The sequence below is a fragment of the Oncorhynchus gorbuscha genome, linkage group LG04 (assembly GCF_021184085.1).
Source record: "Oncorhynchus gorbuscha isolate QuinsamMale2020 ecotype Even-year linkage group LG04, OgorEven_v1.0, whole genome shotgun sequence".
Classification (NCBI taxonomy): Eukaryota; Metazoa; Chordata; class Actinopteri; order Salmoniformes; family Salmonidae; genus Oncorhynchus; species Oncorhynchus gorbuscha.
The window spans coordinates 18,566,611-18,583,005 of NC_060176.1; the positions used below are offsets into that span (position 1 = coordinate 18,566,611).

General features: G+C 42.9%; 1 protein-coding gene across 1 annotated transcript; it reads right to left on the minus strand.

The window, feature by feature from the left end:
• Positions 1-6,619: 6,619 nt before the first annotated feature.
• On the minus strand, positions 6,620-13,128 carry LOC124033124 (synaptotagmin-4-like). The gene is made up of 5 exons (XM_046345064.1): positions 13,020-13,128; positions 10,283-11,307; positions 8,975-9,149; positions 8,493-8,659; positions 6,620-8,243 (listed from the first exon to the last, which is right to left on the minus strand). Exons 1-5 carry the CDS (start codon positions 13,039-13,041, stop codon positions 8,094-8,096), a joined length of 1,539 nt encoding a protein of 512 aa, XP_046201020.1. The 5' UTR covers positions 13,042-13,128; the 3' UTR covers positions 6,620-8,093.
• Positions 13,129-16,395: the final 3,267 nt, after the last annotated feature.

A 16,395-nucleotide genomic window follows, 5' to 3' on the forward strand; every position in this document is an offset into this window, starting at 1 on the left:
GGAAGCTGGACTCCTAGGAGTACCATTGGATGGTTAGTTATCATTGTCAAGTCATATTGACAAAGTTGTTGTGAAGTTGTGGAGAGGTATGTCTATTATAAAAAGATCCTCTGCGTTTTTGACACAAAGATCAACTGTACTAGTTGTCCAGGCTTCGGTTTTATCCAATCTTGATTACTGTGCTGTAATATGGTCAGATGCAGCAAAGCCCCAGCAGCTGGCTCAAAACCAAGCAGCACGCCTTGCCCTTAACCAGTGGTGTGTATTCATGGATACCAAGGGAAGCCAGGCTTCCCCAATATATTCACTAAGAAAAATTATAATAGTTGTCTTTCGTCACTCTGTGTTTCATAATTGTCCTTCAATTCAGAAGAGGCTGAATATATCTCACTGGAGAAAGCATCAGAGCGAGAGAAACAGCGCCCCTCTGTCTCTGTATGTGTAGGCCATCTTTCTGGTAGTGTCTGGTCAAAAGAAGTATGACCCCTTTGCTTTAGCCATGGATGGAGATTGGGAGTTGGACTTGGGGTTTTACTTCATTCTCTGTACTGGCTAATGATTATAACGGCAATGCTGATCTAACTATAAATTCATACATTGTGCCCCACTCCTGAGGGGATGGAAATTTCAATATGTAGCTAGATGTAGAAGGCTAATGTTAACTAGCTAAAGTTGTCCATGAAAGGAAGTTAGGCTAGCGACTAAGCATTTTAGCCAGGTAGCCTAGGACAACAAAAAATACAAGTGTGTACTGTATGACATAGTGATAGACAGTTTCTTCAATGTGAAAGAGAGGAGAATGGCATTGGCGTTTCTCTACAAGTAGGGTGAGTCAACATGTTTTTCTACATGCACGCATGCACATACACACACACAGAAATCAGAACCATGGACAGCCACATCATATTCAGCTTCCGTTGATTGGACTAAATAGGTTTTGCTATCTTTTAGTTGTAACTGTATTAAGCTAAGCATAGGTGATTTGATGATGTTGAAATGTTGAATTTAAAATGGTGCTGGAATAGTGGCGGCAGCTCCTGTTTTCTTTGCGACTTGCGGTAACTCTGTGCTTGTAAATCAATAGTTGTTTCTTGCTTGACCGTGCTGTAGGTCATGTTTGTTACATGTAATATGTTCTGTGGACTTCACCAGACAGATGTTGCTCTTGGGTTTTGTGATGAAACAAAGGTGTGGTTCAATTTATCCTGCCACTTCTTATTGTCTCGGCCTAAAGCCTATATATCACAGTCTCAAGGCATATGAACTAACAGGTTATAGATCAAGCAATGCAATTATCACAACACATAGATTGTAATATGGCATTTCTTTCTAGCTTGGCTTCCACAGTGATTTTACCCACACATCGCTACTGCCCTTAACTGCACACACAGAACTAACATCAACAACATAGATGACTGTCTTTCATAGTTGAGGGTTGAGGAGAAATTGTCTACTTCTCTTCTAGTTTTTTAAAGAAACATTTTTTTAGAAACATTTGTGTGTTGAAAATGCCTAACCACTTGTATAATCGATTTGCATATACTTCAAACAGACATATGTAATAAGCTGAAAACAAAGGCACTAAAAACAGACACCCTTTATTATTTTTTTATCTTTTTAAACCAATTTCTTGATGTATTTATCTAAATGAACCTAAATTGTATATTCTACATGCTTTAGCAATAGTAGTCCATCAGGCCAATAGATGGCGGTGCTACACTCTATTCATCGGAGAAACATTTACATTTGACATTTAAGTCATTTAGCAGACGCTCTTAGCCATTTCTGACCAAGCACATGCGAAGCATTCTTCAGAATAAATTAAGCGGTGGTCCTAATATACAAAAACAAAAACTGTGGTCCTACTCTACTATTCAGCCTAACTCTGTCTCCCCCGAGAGATGCACTCACTGACCTTTACTCTCTACCCGCCAGCCTCTTTCTGGGTGTGGTGGGGTAAGGGGGAGCAACCTCTCTCTTAAAAACAGTTGTCCCCTCAAGGTGAGTCACCTCCCTCTGTGTCTTTACCCACCTTGCCAAGAGCCAAGGATATTGATCTTCCCTCGCTCTGCTTTCGCTCATAACCAGGATCAATAGGCGTGACGTTCGCAATGTGAGAGAGAGAGAGGGCGAGAGGAGGGAGGGAGGGAGGGAGGGAGGGAGTGTAAAAGCTCATGTTCTGGTTATGTTCTGATTTTCACTGATGGCTAAACCTCCCGTCCACACCTGTAGAGTCTGGTGCAACTCTAGCCAGTCTGTATTGCCTGTATGAGTCCGGCTAATGGACAGACACCTACCAGGGACTGGATCCACAGCCTATTATGGCCTCCGTAGTAATACTTATGATAATTGGTATGTTGCTATGACTACATATAGGTGATGTTCGCAAAGTGAAAGGACTGAAAGGGAGGCATGACCTTCTTACTCTATGTTATATGAGTGTTGACTCTTAGAGCACATGAATAACACTGTCTGTTTTAATGGGTGAACCTCTAGAGGGTGACAGCGAGTTAGCTTTCTGCAATAGTTGATACTGGCTCTACAAATAAGCAGATATCCAAAACCTTTTGGCGGTACAGTCCCAGTCAAAAGTTTGGACACACCTACTCATTCAAGGGTTATTCTTTATTTTTACTCGTTTCTACATTGTAGAATAATAGTGAAGACATCACAATGATGAAATAACACATATGGAATCATGTAGTAACCAAAAATAGTATTAAACAAATCTAAATAGATTTGAGATTTTAGAGTCTTCTAAGTAGCCACCTTTTGTTTTGATGACAGCTTTGCACCCTCCTTTGCACACTCCTTTGCACATTCCTTTGCACACTCCTTTGCACATTCCTTTGCACATTCCTTTGCGCATTCCTTCCAAACCATTCATTGATGAATTTGCGATTTCCAACCTGTGTAATGTTTATGGCCGATGAGCACCTATACGTTTTATCCATAATTTCTCTTCATTTTACAAGAATTAAAAAGTATTTGTCAGTAGATTGTTGACTTGATTCATGATGATGACTACTATCTAAGATTTTGAAAGTATGACGTTGACATGATCAGTCCAATCAAAGCTACTGTAGATATAACGTGATTTGACGTCATTTTATCTGTGGCAAATGACCTTGAGCATTCTTGGATGGTCACTTCTAATGTAACTCTATGGCAGCACCAAAGGGGCTTGAATTTTCAAGCTCTACCCTTAGATTTGGCAGTGACGTAGTGTCCTCATGAGTGACAGGACACTGAGCCAATCATGGCGCAACCAGAGAAGATTACCAACCCCTACGCTGTGTATTTTCCGCTGGCTGCCACACCACCACAGAAAGTGCTGAGTTAGGCTGAAACACCTGCATTTTGGAGCTGCCTTACTCAAGAAGCTCTCTGCCACACCTGCCCTGAATGTCGGGTCACCACTGGCCTCGACACAGTCCTGCCTCGGCACTCTACAGACAATTCCTTTGACCTCATGACTTGGTTTTTGCTCTGAAATGCACTGTCAAATGTGGGACCTTATATAGACAGGTGTGTGGGACGGAGAGACTGAAAAACAGGTTCTATCTCAAGGCCATCAGACTGTTAAATAGTCATCACTACGCGGCTTCTACCCGGTTACCTAACCCTGAACCTTAGAGGCTGCTGCCCTATATGCATAGACTTGAAATCACTGGCCACTTTAATAATGGAACACTAGTCACTTTAATCATGTTTACATATTTTTGCATCATCTCATATGTATATACTGTATTCTATTCTACTGTATTTTTGTCTATGCCACTCCAACATTGCTCATCCTAATATGTATATATTCATTCCATTATTATACTTTTACTTTTAGGTTGTGTGTATTGTGTTTATTGTTATGAATTGTTAGATATTACTGCACTGTTGGAGCTGGAAACACAAGCATGTGTATGTGACAAATACAATTTGATTTGATTTTGTTTTTTTATGTGCCTTTCCAAATCATATCCAATCAATTGGAGGACAATACGCTTTGAGGACAATACAGTGCCACTGACACGGCCTGCTACCAAAACCTGTGGGCTCTCCTTCACTGCAGCCGACATGAGTAAAACATTTAAATGTGTTAAACGTGTTAACCCTCGCAGAGCTGGAGGCCCAGACGGCATCCCCAGCCGCCTCCTCAGAGCATGCGCAGACCAGCTGGCTGGTGTGTTTACGGACATATTCAATCAATCCTTATCCCAGTCTGCTGTTGCCACATGCTTCAAGAGGGACACCATTGTTCCTGTTCACAAGAAAGCTAAGGTAACTGAGCTAAATGACTATCGCCCCGTAGCACTCACTTCCGTCATCATGAAGTGCTTTGAGAGACTAGTCAAGGACCATATCACCTCCACCCTACCTGACACCCTAGACCCACTCCAATTTGCTTACCGCCCCAATAGGTCCAGAGACGCCGCAATCGCAACCACACTGCACACGGCCCTAACCCATCTGGACAAGAGGAATACCTATGTGAGAATGCTGTTCATCGACTACAGCTCAGCATTTAACACCATAATACCGTCCAAACTCGTCATCAAGCTCGAGACCCTGCCCTGTGCAACTGGGTACTGGACTTCCTGACGGGCCGCCCCCAGATGGTGAGGGTAGGTAACATCTTCTCCACCCCGCTGATCCTCAACACTGTACTCCCTGTTCACCCATGGCCATGCACGCCTCCAACTCAATCATCAAGTTTGCGGAAGACACTACAGTGGTAGGCTTGATTACCAACAACGACGAGACGGCCTACAGGGAGGAAGTGAGGGCCCTCGGAGTGTGGTGTCAGGAAAATAACCTCACACTCAACGTCAACAAAACAAAGGAGATGATTGTGAACTTCAGGAAACAGCAGAGGGAGCACCCCCCTATCTACATCGACGGAACAGTAGTGGAGAGGGTAGTAAGTTTTAAGTTCCTCAGCGTACACATCACGGACAAACTGAATTGGTCCACACACACAGACAGCTTTGTGAAGAAGGCGCAGCAGCGCCTCTTCAACCTCAGGAGGCTGAAGTAATTTGGCTTGTCACCGAAAGCGCTCACAAACTTCTACAGTTGCACAATCGAGAGCATCCTGTCGGGCTGTATCACCGCCTGGTTCGGCAACTGCTCCGCCCACAACCGTAAGGCTCTCCAGAGGGTAGTGAGGTCTGCACAACGCATCACCAGAGGCAAACTACCTGCCCTCCAGAACACCTACACCACCCGATGTCACAGGAAGGCTATAATGATCATCAAGGACAACAACCACCCGAACCACTGCCTGTTCACCCCGCTATCATCCAGAAGGCGAGGTCAGTACAGCTGCATCAAAGCAGGGACCGAGAGACTGAAAAACAGCTTCTATCTCAAGGCCATCAGACTGTTAAACAGCCACCACTAACATTGATGGGCTGCTGCCAACATACTGACTCAACTCCAGCCACTTTAATAATGTAAATTGATGTAAATTGATGTAAAAATGTATCACTAGCCACTTTAAACAATGCCTCTTAATATAATGTTTACATACCCTACATTACTCATCTCATATGTATATGTATATGCTGTACTCTATATCATCTACTGCATCTTTATGTAATACATGTATCACTAGCCACTTTAAACTATGCCACTTTATGTTTATATACCTTACATTACTCATCTCATATGTATATACTGTACTCTGTACCATCTACTGCATCTTGCCTATGCCGTTCTGTACCATCACTCATTTATGTATCTTTATGTACATATTCTTTATCCCTTTACACTTGTGTGTTTAAGGTAGTAGTTGTGGAGTTGTTAGGTTAGATTACTCCTTGGTTATTACTGCATTGTTGAAACTAGAAGCACAAGCATTTCGCTACGCTCGCATTAACATCTGCTAACCATGTGTATGTGACAAATACGATTTGATTTGAATTTACCACAGGTGGGCTCCAATGAAGTTGTAGAAATATCTAAAGGATGATCAATGGAAAGAGGATGCACCTGAGCTCAATTTCAAGTCTCATAGAAAAGGGTCTGATTTTTTGTGTGTAAGATTGATGAGGATTACTTTTTTTACATCCATTTTAGAATAACAAAATGTGGAAAAAATGAAGGGGTCTGAGTCCTTTCCAAATACACTGTAAGTGATTGAGCTATAAATTGATATCCGGGACCACGACAGTGTGGGGGTCATACGTACTGTAGTAGAAAGGGCAGCAGAGCTGACCGACTAGTTGGGTTAGTTTTATGCAGGGAATTAAGAGAGAAAATCTATTTTCTGCTGACTAATTCTCAGAGATACAAAAATATCCCACATTTATTGTACAACCGTCAATCATGACGTAAGAGCACCCTAGGTGTTGGATTACATCATCTTTGCTCTTTAAACTCAATCTATGTGTAACCAGTGTGAAACGGCTAGCTAGTTAGCGATGCACCCCAGTAGCATTTCAATCGGTGACGTCACTCACTCTGAGACCTTGAAGTAGTTGTTTCCCTTTCTCTGCAAACGTCATGGCTTTTTTGGAGCGATAGCTAACAATGCTTTGTGCGAAGGCAGTTGTTGATGTGTTCAGAGGGTCCCTTGTTTGAGCCCAGGTTGGAGCAAGGAGAGGGACGGCAGCAACATTGCTACATATGGATATTTATAACCATCAAAAGACATGCCATCAGCACTACATAAGGAATGACTGAAGATTGAGTTCTACAAGTCTTTCCATATCAGGCATTTTACTCCAGTAGTCAACTGTGGTATTTTGTTTGTAATAATGCTAGGTGCATGTAATATTCTAGTGCATGGAACATATACTATCTATAAATATGACAGAACATATGGTATCTTCATCACATCAATATCATTCAGAGACACATGTCAACTGTGAGAGCTTTCTCTGTTAAAAAGCATAAATATGGAGTTTTAGCAAAACAAGACAGGCATTCCATTTATCAATGCTGATTAAAAGAAATGAAAGTCCCAAAAGGAATGCCAACACAGTTACAGTCATCAATTGTTGGCTGATTGATGTACGCAAATGGCTTTTCAGACTCCTGTCTTCATGAGTATGGCGCATGATCATCACTTTTTCAATCACGCTAATGTCTGGCAAAGGTCCCAATCATGCAAGTAGCACAGAACACAAGTACCACAAGAGCAAAACACAAAGCAAGCAGAGATCAATGCTGAGGACAAATACTGACACAGAACGTCACAATAAACCACGATTAGAAGTGTTTTGGCCATGACTCAAGAAGTGTTTTGGCCATGACTCAAGAAGTGTTTTGGCCATGACTCAAGAAGTGTTTTGGCCATGACTCAAGAAGTGTTTTGGCCATGACTTAAGAATTCAGACAATGGTCATTAAAGCTGGAATCCTTAGTTGTTACACCCATCTTTGGACTTTGGAATTAATGATACAGTATACCCATTGACTCTTGAAAAATATAACTTGTAAATGCCTCGTGAGCTTATTTAAACAGTCCTACTCCATCAGAACCCAAAATACAAGCTTGTTTAACTCCAATGTTTGTCAACGATGTAAATGCAAACAAACACTGTATAGCCTGAAAAACATGGTTAAAACTATAATTTTGATATCATGGATGTTCAGTCCTGACTATGAATTTGAGAGTGATTATCTTTCTCCAAGCTCATCCCCCAGCTTTTTTACCAAAACACAGGTGGGGCAGCCGCTTTGCAAGCTCATCCCCCAGCTTTTTACCAAAACACAGGTGGGGCAGCCACTTTGCTGTAGTTTCAATGAAGGATTCCAGCTTTAAAGATGTGTGGGACTGACCGATTTTTCTCTATGATACAAACAGCACCAACATATAACACAAATCCATGCAACTGGTATCATACAGCCGTAGTGGCAGTCCATCCTGTGGCCTGTATCTCACTGTTAGGGCAGTGTGGAACAGTAAGTATCAGGTACTACAGGTCTAAATGCAATGCCATCACAATATGTTTTCAGGTACCATCACCGATAGTTCATTTGCTGTCCGTCCTTTGTGCGTGTCCCATTAGTCTGGCAGGCCCTCTATCACCTGTCCTCTCTCCAGCAACGTCCTGACCCTCCTGACACCTCCATAAGGTCAGCTATAAAGTCCTAAACGACTTCTGGTGCGATGGGGTGCCAGTACGCTGTCTCCACCTGTCTCTGACTGCACATGTCCCTCCAGTGTCCCTGTCCTGCCTCTGGGGCCTCGCAGCCAATCAACACACGGCCCAGCATGCTGCTCTTCGTGTAGAGCCGCCCCTGGTGGAGAGAGAGGTTGGTTGCTCTCTGACCATATACAGTAAAATGAGGTCTGAGACATTTCTTTTGTATAAAAATAACATTCAGATAGTTGTAAGACGCAAATGCACAGAAGATACATTTGATGGAAGACTTGTAACATAATTGAGGATGTAATAAAAACTGTGGACAAACAAGTTATTACAATATCTGTTATTACATTATCCGTGGTTGCACTCTCCTAATTCTTCACCACTGAGTCATTCCTACCTGCATGATGATGAACTCCAGAGCAAGAGGCAGCTGAGTGATGTCACCAACAGGCAGGTCAAAGAGAAAGGGAGCGTTCCACACAGCGTTGTGTCCCCCCGCCCCTTTGGTCTCCTTCGTACTGATCACCTTCCCATCCTGACGGAGGTTGATGACTACGTAGTGATCTGTAGGGACAAGAGAGCAACAATCAACTTGAGAGAGAGAGAGAGAGAGAGGAAATGACATGAGGCCCATCAGTATCTGTAATCTCATAAGGAGCTCAATCAGGGTGGCAGGGGCCTGGGAATATGACTGTGACTAAGGCTGAGACTGGATATGGGACTGAGGGCTTGACTGGGGTGGTTCTAAATAATGGCTCAGTGGCTTAAAGCATAGTGCTGGCAACACCAGAGTTGTGTATTGATTCCTGCATGTGTATCACTGTCAGTGTCGACAGCTCTGTATGTTGCTTGGGATGAAAGATAATGGACCTATCATACCTGCTGCTCCTGGCATCCGGGAGAGTTTGGCCAGGTTCTCAGCCTTGCGGACCATCACCTTGATGCGGTGGGCCAGTGTCTGGTACTGCAGCAGAATGAAGAGCTGACCCAGGGCCCGTGGAGCAGCACCGAGCGAACTCTTCCTACGACCCAACGTCTCCTGGGAACTCATACTCTGGGAGGGGAGAGGCTGAGTTAATAAGAAGAAGAGACGAGCACAGTGTGTTGTGGTTTTATTAAGCACATGTTCTTCTTTGTGTCCTGAGGTAACTAAAGTAGAAAACACAGGGTAAAAAGAACGACATGTTTTTGCCACTAAATTATCATCCAGAATGAATCTCATTAGTTGATTATTTAGAGCCGACAGCACCCTGGGCCCAGACCTAGTGAGCATGCAGCTGTGAGCCTGCCTGTGTTTGTGAGACCAGTGGAATCTAATGGGAGATCACCCAACAAGGGAGATTCACTTCACTTGCTCTGTCTCTCAGTCAGTAGTCATCATGTTATGCCCAAGAGAACCCACTCTGTGACCAATAGTGTTATAATTCTATAACAGATTACAGTAATATGGTGACTTAGATCTGATCTCATTGCACCACCACAGTACCATTAGAGATCACAACAACATCATCACACCACCTATCAGCTACCAGCTCTCTACTTCTATTAATTTTCTCATTGGGTGATAACTCATTGAGCTTCATACACATGAAGTTTCCCACAATCACATGTGCAGTATGCATGACATCTCTCTGTGCCTTGTAGCTGAGGTCAGAGGTGCCTGCATGCTGCCATCCAGCCTCACGCAGAGATCCACTGATAAGACATGGTGTTGACATAATGTCCATTCATACATCACCATGCTCGCTCAGCCCAGCGCCTGAGGCCTAGCTCTCTCCCTCTCACCCACACCCTCGCCAGCTCAGGCTGTCAGTAATGCCTTCTGGCACAGCCGCCACAGCACCACAGAGGCCATGGCACACTGCACTCCACATGTTTGCTCTCCAGTCACAAACGACAATGTCACCATGTCCAACAACAGTGGAAAAACTGCTAACGGCCGCTGGCCCAGTCCTTATTCTGATTAGATTAGCCTGACACATTCCCTCATAGATAAAACATGATATGGGCTATTCATAGCCCCAGCGTGTGTAGTTTTGCTGTGCGTAAAGTTAACTGAAAAAAGAGGTCTAAGATGGTAGGGCTATAGTGCCCATAGAAATAGAATAACTATATATATATATCTATGTTGTTCTATTTCTATGATTAGTGCCCTAGGCTTGTAAAATGACAGGCATAATGTGTTACCCTTTTCAGCCTACTCCTGGTGGGGGTGAGCTCCCTGGTGTAGGTGACAGTTGTGTCGGGCTCCCAGTCCATCTCCCCACAAGGCATCTCCAGCTCTCCCAACGCTGTCTCTCTCAGGCCTGAAAAGTCCCTGCTGATCACAGCCAGCCGGAGGGTGCAGGCGCGGAGCTCTTCCACAGAGCCCACCTGTAGCACAAGGCTCTGGCACTGTATATCTGGGCTGAGGCTGGGCCGCCGAGATGCCCCCTGCTGGGGTGAGGGGCAGAGCGGGGGCAGGCTGGCTCGTACGAACACCCCACTGCGCCGCCGTGCCGCCCCGGACAGGCCCATGATGTTGGTGGTCAGAGTGCCCCGTGCCGGGGAAAAGAGTAGGGAGAAGTGTAGGAGAGGAGCAGGCTTAGTGGGGATGGATAGGGAGCTGGAGCTGGAGCCATACTGTGGCTGGGACAGCTCCCTCTGAGGGCCAGGAGGGTGCATGGCACTGCGAGGGCTGGTCAGGCGGCTCTGTTCGCTGTACAGGAAGTTGTCACCGTTCACGGAGTAGCGGCGTTCCAGTGCCCGACGGGTCTTGGAGACTAGGCCCAGTTTGGGGATGGAGGGCAGGGAGGCGCGGCCATGGCCTGAAGGCTTGTAGTGGGAGGAGGAGGACACACTCGGGGTGCTGAGGCGACGCATGGGGAAGCAGGACCTGGGGGAGGACCTCAGCTCAGAGGAGGACGACCGGGGGCGAGGTTCAAAGGGCAGGGTGGTGAGGTCATTCTCAGAGGGGCAGGAGCTGCTATTGTGGGAGGGGAGGTCCAGGACATCCCCGTCTAGCTCCTCATATTGCTGCTTGATGGGTAAGGTGCCAGAGGAGGGGGTCAGGGTCACGGTGACCCGTTCACACGTGGCTGAGGAAGGGGACAGTGCAGCCTCTTTGTCCTCTGGTGGATGATACTTCCCTCTCCGCCAACACAGTAGACAGCCCAGCACCAGGCAGAAGCAGAACACTCCCAGACCCACTGCCAGCAGAATCTGCAGGTGGACTGGACACAGAAGGGGTTACGTTTCAATTACATTAGTGACTAAAAAATGCAGAGACTGAGAAAGAGAGTGAGAGCGCAAGAGGCCCCCATCAATTTGCTCCTATTCATTATGAATCATTGAACATAATTCTATTTAACTTATTTATTTGCCAATACAGCCCATAACTTATTATGTTTCTACACCCATCATCCATTATGAGATTAAACAGGAAATGGCTTTGGGTCCAAATTCTAACTAATTGTTCTCTTTTGGAAATGGGAATTGTGGTCTTTGATTTAAACCAGAGCAGCAGACTGATCTGAATGCGGTGGAGTCACATTTCCTGCTTTCAACGAGGCTTAGTACATGTGTAGGAGGCGATATCAGCTCTCATCTCATCTCACTTGACTACCGATTTATAAGCAATGTAATTGGGACACCAAGGGATGGTACCCTATTACCTCTTTAGTGCACTACTTTTGACCAGGGCCCTACTCAAAATCAATGCACTATAAAGAGAATGGGGTGCCATTTCAGACACCAAAAAGTAACTTGTCCTGTAACGTAAACACTTTCTGACAGACAGTCTCCGACTATGACTCATCCATCAGGCCCAATCTGTTTGATTTAGAATGAGAAGCTCTGAAAAAATTGTCCTTTTCAAGGAGAATGTGAACCAGAGATCACCCTGATCATGACTCACCAGGGCATCTGGCCATTCAGAGACATTCAGAAACATTATCAAGGCCAGACGGTGGATGGAAAAGGTGAAGGCTCTCTACTGTGGACAGTGAGCGATGATCCTTATCAGGAAAAATATTATTGCTTGGTGTAATTTATTGCCTGGGTCCATTTTAGTCATTGCTGAAACCCAGTCAGTGATAAGATAGCTACTAGCCAAATATAACAATTGTTATGCAGTCTCTGTTACCACAAATGAAATACAGTATGCTTCAAGCTGGTGTTATTAGACATTACAGGGTCAGGGATGATGTTGTTTAGCCAGTAGACATACATCTCTAAAGTGAAGACAATGACTCTTATAAAGAACTGATACAGCTAATTCCTATGCTAACATGACTACAAGGAAATCTGTTCTAAAACAGAGACTAAAACAGAGACCAACAGACTAAAACAGAGAGCAACAGATTTCCTGTCTCTTTGCATTACATGGGCTGCTAAACCACTACATATCAAAAAGAGACAGAAAAAGCCCAAATAAAATCAATACTATTTAATACATTATTTTATATAGCAACATGTATGCATTTATAACCAGATGTATATAAACTACACTAGATCATTTCCACTAGTCATTTGTAGCTTACACAATCGAACTGATTTGAAATTGTTTTGTTAAACCATGATTTAGAATGGTTTTGTGCATTCTTAAATTAAATCCATTAAAAGGTGTACCACGTCGTTACTGTCCTGTATTAGACGTTATCTTCATGCTGTTTGTAACCTGTTGGTCCTCGATGTCTTCATCAAATAATATTTACATTGCCACGTAAAAATGTGTACCCATTAGTATGCAAACTATGCACCACATTAACAGAAGTTTAATTTAAAATAATAAATTAAGATCTGGTTTTCATAAAGTATTAAGCTTGTCACTTTTTCAACCTTGAGATGAAGACAAGCAAATTCACAATAGGACATAGCTCATACCAATTTAACTTGAATTTCAAAGTGCAACAGAACTGACCAAAATTATGATAACGTTTCTTACCTCCTAGAGCAGATTGCGTCATTTTTCAGATTTTATTTTAATATTCCACCGACATCAATGTGAACGAAGGTTTGTGCGTGAGATCCATTCCCGCTTTATCCTGCTCGCGCACTGGGAATTTACTTTGCACAGTGGGTCTCTGCATTGACGTGACAGACGGGCCGTTTAAGCCAATCAGAGGGGTCGGTGGGAGGATATGCTGAACTAAAAAGTAAACCATTTCTGCTAATTCGCATCGTATTTCTTATTGACAATATGACCTAATAAAAAAGTAGCTTGATACAAATGAAGTCAGATAAAGTTATTAATTCATCAACATCTAACATTTTAAGACATCAATTCAATAATCATGAAATAGTGTAACCTAATAAGAGAATACAAACACATACAAACATACACACACTCTGTGTATGACTCACAGTGAAAGACCAAAGGTTGCACCAAGAAACCTGTCTTTCCTCAGATCTCACTTACCGTTGACTAAATGGTACAGGCATTTTGCCCACATGGTACCCATTACTTAGAAATGGGCACCTCCCATTATCTGCAACTACCTCTACCTTCCTCTGTCCTGTGTCAACCCACTCCCCATTTCCCTCTCACATTCGACATGGACGCACACACACAAACACAAACACACACACACACACACACACACACACACACACACACACACACACACACACACACACACACACACACACACACACACACACACACACACACACACACACACACACACACACACACACACACACACACACACACACATGCAGTATGATCCCATTTCTAATGTTTCTCCCCTTATATAGGGAAAGACAGTGAGGAATATCTATTTAGAGTATGCAGGCTCTTCGCTTTGGGCAGAAAATGCATCCTACTCCTCTTTGTGAAGAAGCTTCCCTGCCTCTTTGAGATGTGGATGAGTAATCATTGTAACTCTCTGTTTGTGTGTGCATGCTTGCGTGTGCTGTCAGTTCCTCTCAGATCTCTTTGTTTCTCCATATAAGACACAGCAAATCCAATTAGTTATCACGTACAGTTGAAGTCGGAAGAATGCATACACATAGGTTGGAGTTATTACAACTCGTTTTTCAACCACTCCACATATTTCTTGTTAACAAACTATAGTTTTGGCAAGTCGGTAAGGACATCTACTTTGTGCATGACACACGCAAATTTCCCTACAATTGTTTACAGACAGATGATTTTTTCACTTATAATTCACTGTATCACAATTCCAGTGGATCAGATGTTTACATACAGTAAGTTGACTGTGCCTTTAAACAGCTTGGAAAATTCCAGGAAATGATGTCATGGCTTTAGAAGCTTCTGATAGGCTAATTGACATAATTTGAGTCAATTGGAGGTGTACCTGTTGATGTATTTCAAGGCCTACTTCGTGCCTCTTTGCTTGATATCATGGGAAAATAAAAAGAAATCAGCCAAGACCTCAGAAAAATAATTGTAGACCTCCACAAGTCTGGTTCATCTTTGGGAGCAATTTCCTGAAGGTCTGAAGGTACCACGTTCATCTGTACAAACAATAGTACACAAGTATAAACACCATGGGACCATAAATAAATGATTCTTTCTACTTTTATTCAGACATTTCACATTCTTAAAATAAAGTGGTGATCCTAACTGACCTAAGGCAAATAATTTTTACTTGGATTAAATGTCAGGAATTGTGAAAAACTGAGTTTAAATGTATTTGGCTAAGGTGTATGTAAACTTCCGACTTCAACTGTATTTACATAAAGACACTCCATCATGTCATCTTCCTATGCCATCACCACTGTCCAGCCTTCTAGACTGCAGTTGCCCAAGCAACTACTGTACAGTTGTTATAATTTCGTAAGAAGATGCCTTCCAACTACATCCACTTTCATGCTCTGTAAACCTTAATGAGGATGAATAGGTCAATATTTCCTTATCTCTAATGACCTCAGTGGAAAGAATGCACACACCTGCCTGCTGATGGCAGCACACATAAGGTTTAAAGTTAGAGTTTGATTGTCTATGAAGCATGTGTGTTGTGCTATGGATTTAATCGCTTGAGTATGATCACGGCCGTATAGTAAAAACATTAAATCAGTATAGATCAACAGAACAGCACTGCCTTGCATGAAGTATTTTGTGAACATTTTGAAGTGTTTGCGTGGGAGCCAGATAATCTGTTCAGTGAGTACAGATGAATAGGCAGGCATAAATCTAATTCTAACCATTTTAGCTCAGTTTAACAGTGTGAGTAAAATGTTTGTTCTTAATGCGTAATCAGCAGAGCTACCAAACAAGCAGTCACTGTTGTGTGAAAGGTACATCATGCACAATCATACAATCTCAACAATATTTCAGGTGTTATAAATATCCCGGGAACCTAGTTAACACTCATACTACAAACTGGGGTCATTTTGATCCCAAATTCTTCAAAGATTTCATGAGTTTGTCAATCAACTTGTTATTAATACATCTAAATAATTGTTTAGTGTTTCTGAATCAAAATATGCACCCCGCAAAAAATAAAATCCTTTGGGGTCATTTTGACACCAGCCAAAAACACAGAATTCTGCCTAATCTAATAGATAGTAACTTTATTTGAATCTACAGTTAACTGACAAAATAAAGAAAACACTGATATAAAGTTTCTTAATATGGCATTGGTCCACCATAAGCCACCAGAACAACTTCAATGCGCCTTGGCATAGATTCTAGATTCCGGGACTCTATTGGAGTGATTAGACACGATTCTTCCACCAGCAATTCCATCATTTTGAGTTTTGCTGATGGTGGTGGAAAACGTTGTTCCAGCCTAGCTCAGTGCTTTCTGTGGTGGTGGGGCAGCCAGCGGAAAATACGGAGCGTAGGGGTTAGTAATATTCTCTATTTGAGCTGTGATTGGCCCAGTGTTCTATCATTGATTGGGACATTACGTCACCACAAATTCTATGGGGAGAGCTCGAAAATTAAAGCCCCTTGGGTGCTGCCATAGAGTTACATTATAAGTGCCCACCCAAGAAGGTTCAAGGTCATTGGCCACAGATAAAATTACGTCAAATCACGTTATACCATAGATTTGATTTGACTGATCATGTCAACATCATACTTTCAAAATCTTAGCTAGCAAGCTAGTAGTCATCATCATGAATCAAGTCAACAATCTACTGACAAATAATTTTAAATTCTTGTCATATGAAGAGAAATTATGAAGAGAAATTATAGATAAAACGAATAGGGGCTCATCGGCCATTGGACATAAACATTACACAGGTTGGAAATTGCAAATTCATCAATGAGTGGTTTGGAAGGAAACAGTGGGTAACTGCAAGCATTGCAAAGCAATCCCTAACCTGCTATTCAGTGGAGTGGGTGTGTG

What these genes read in the sequence shown, in the direction of transcription:
- LOC124033124 (XM_046345064.1), bottom strand. Translation starts at nt 13,041, where the DNA reads ATGACGCAATCTGCTCTAGGAG. An exon ending in CCGGATGCCAGGAGCAGCAG is followed by an intron (nt 8,660 to 8,974) that starts GTATGATAGGTC and finishes TTGTCCCTACAG; the next exon opens with ATCACTACGTAGTCATCAAC. An exon ending in TGGAGTTCATCATCATGCAG is followed by an intron (nt 8,244 to 8,492) that starts GTAGGAATGACT and finishes TCTCTCCACCAG; the next exon opens with GGGCGGCTCTACACGAAGAG.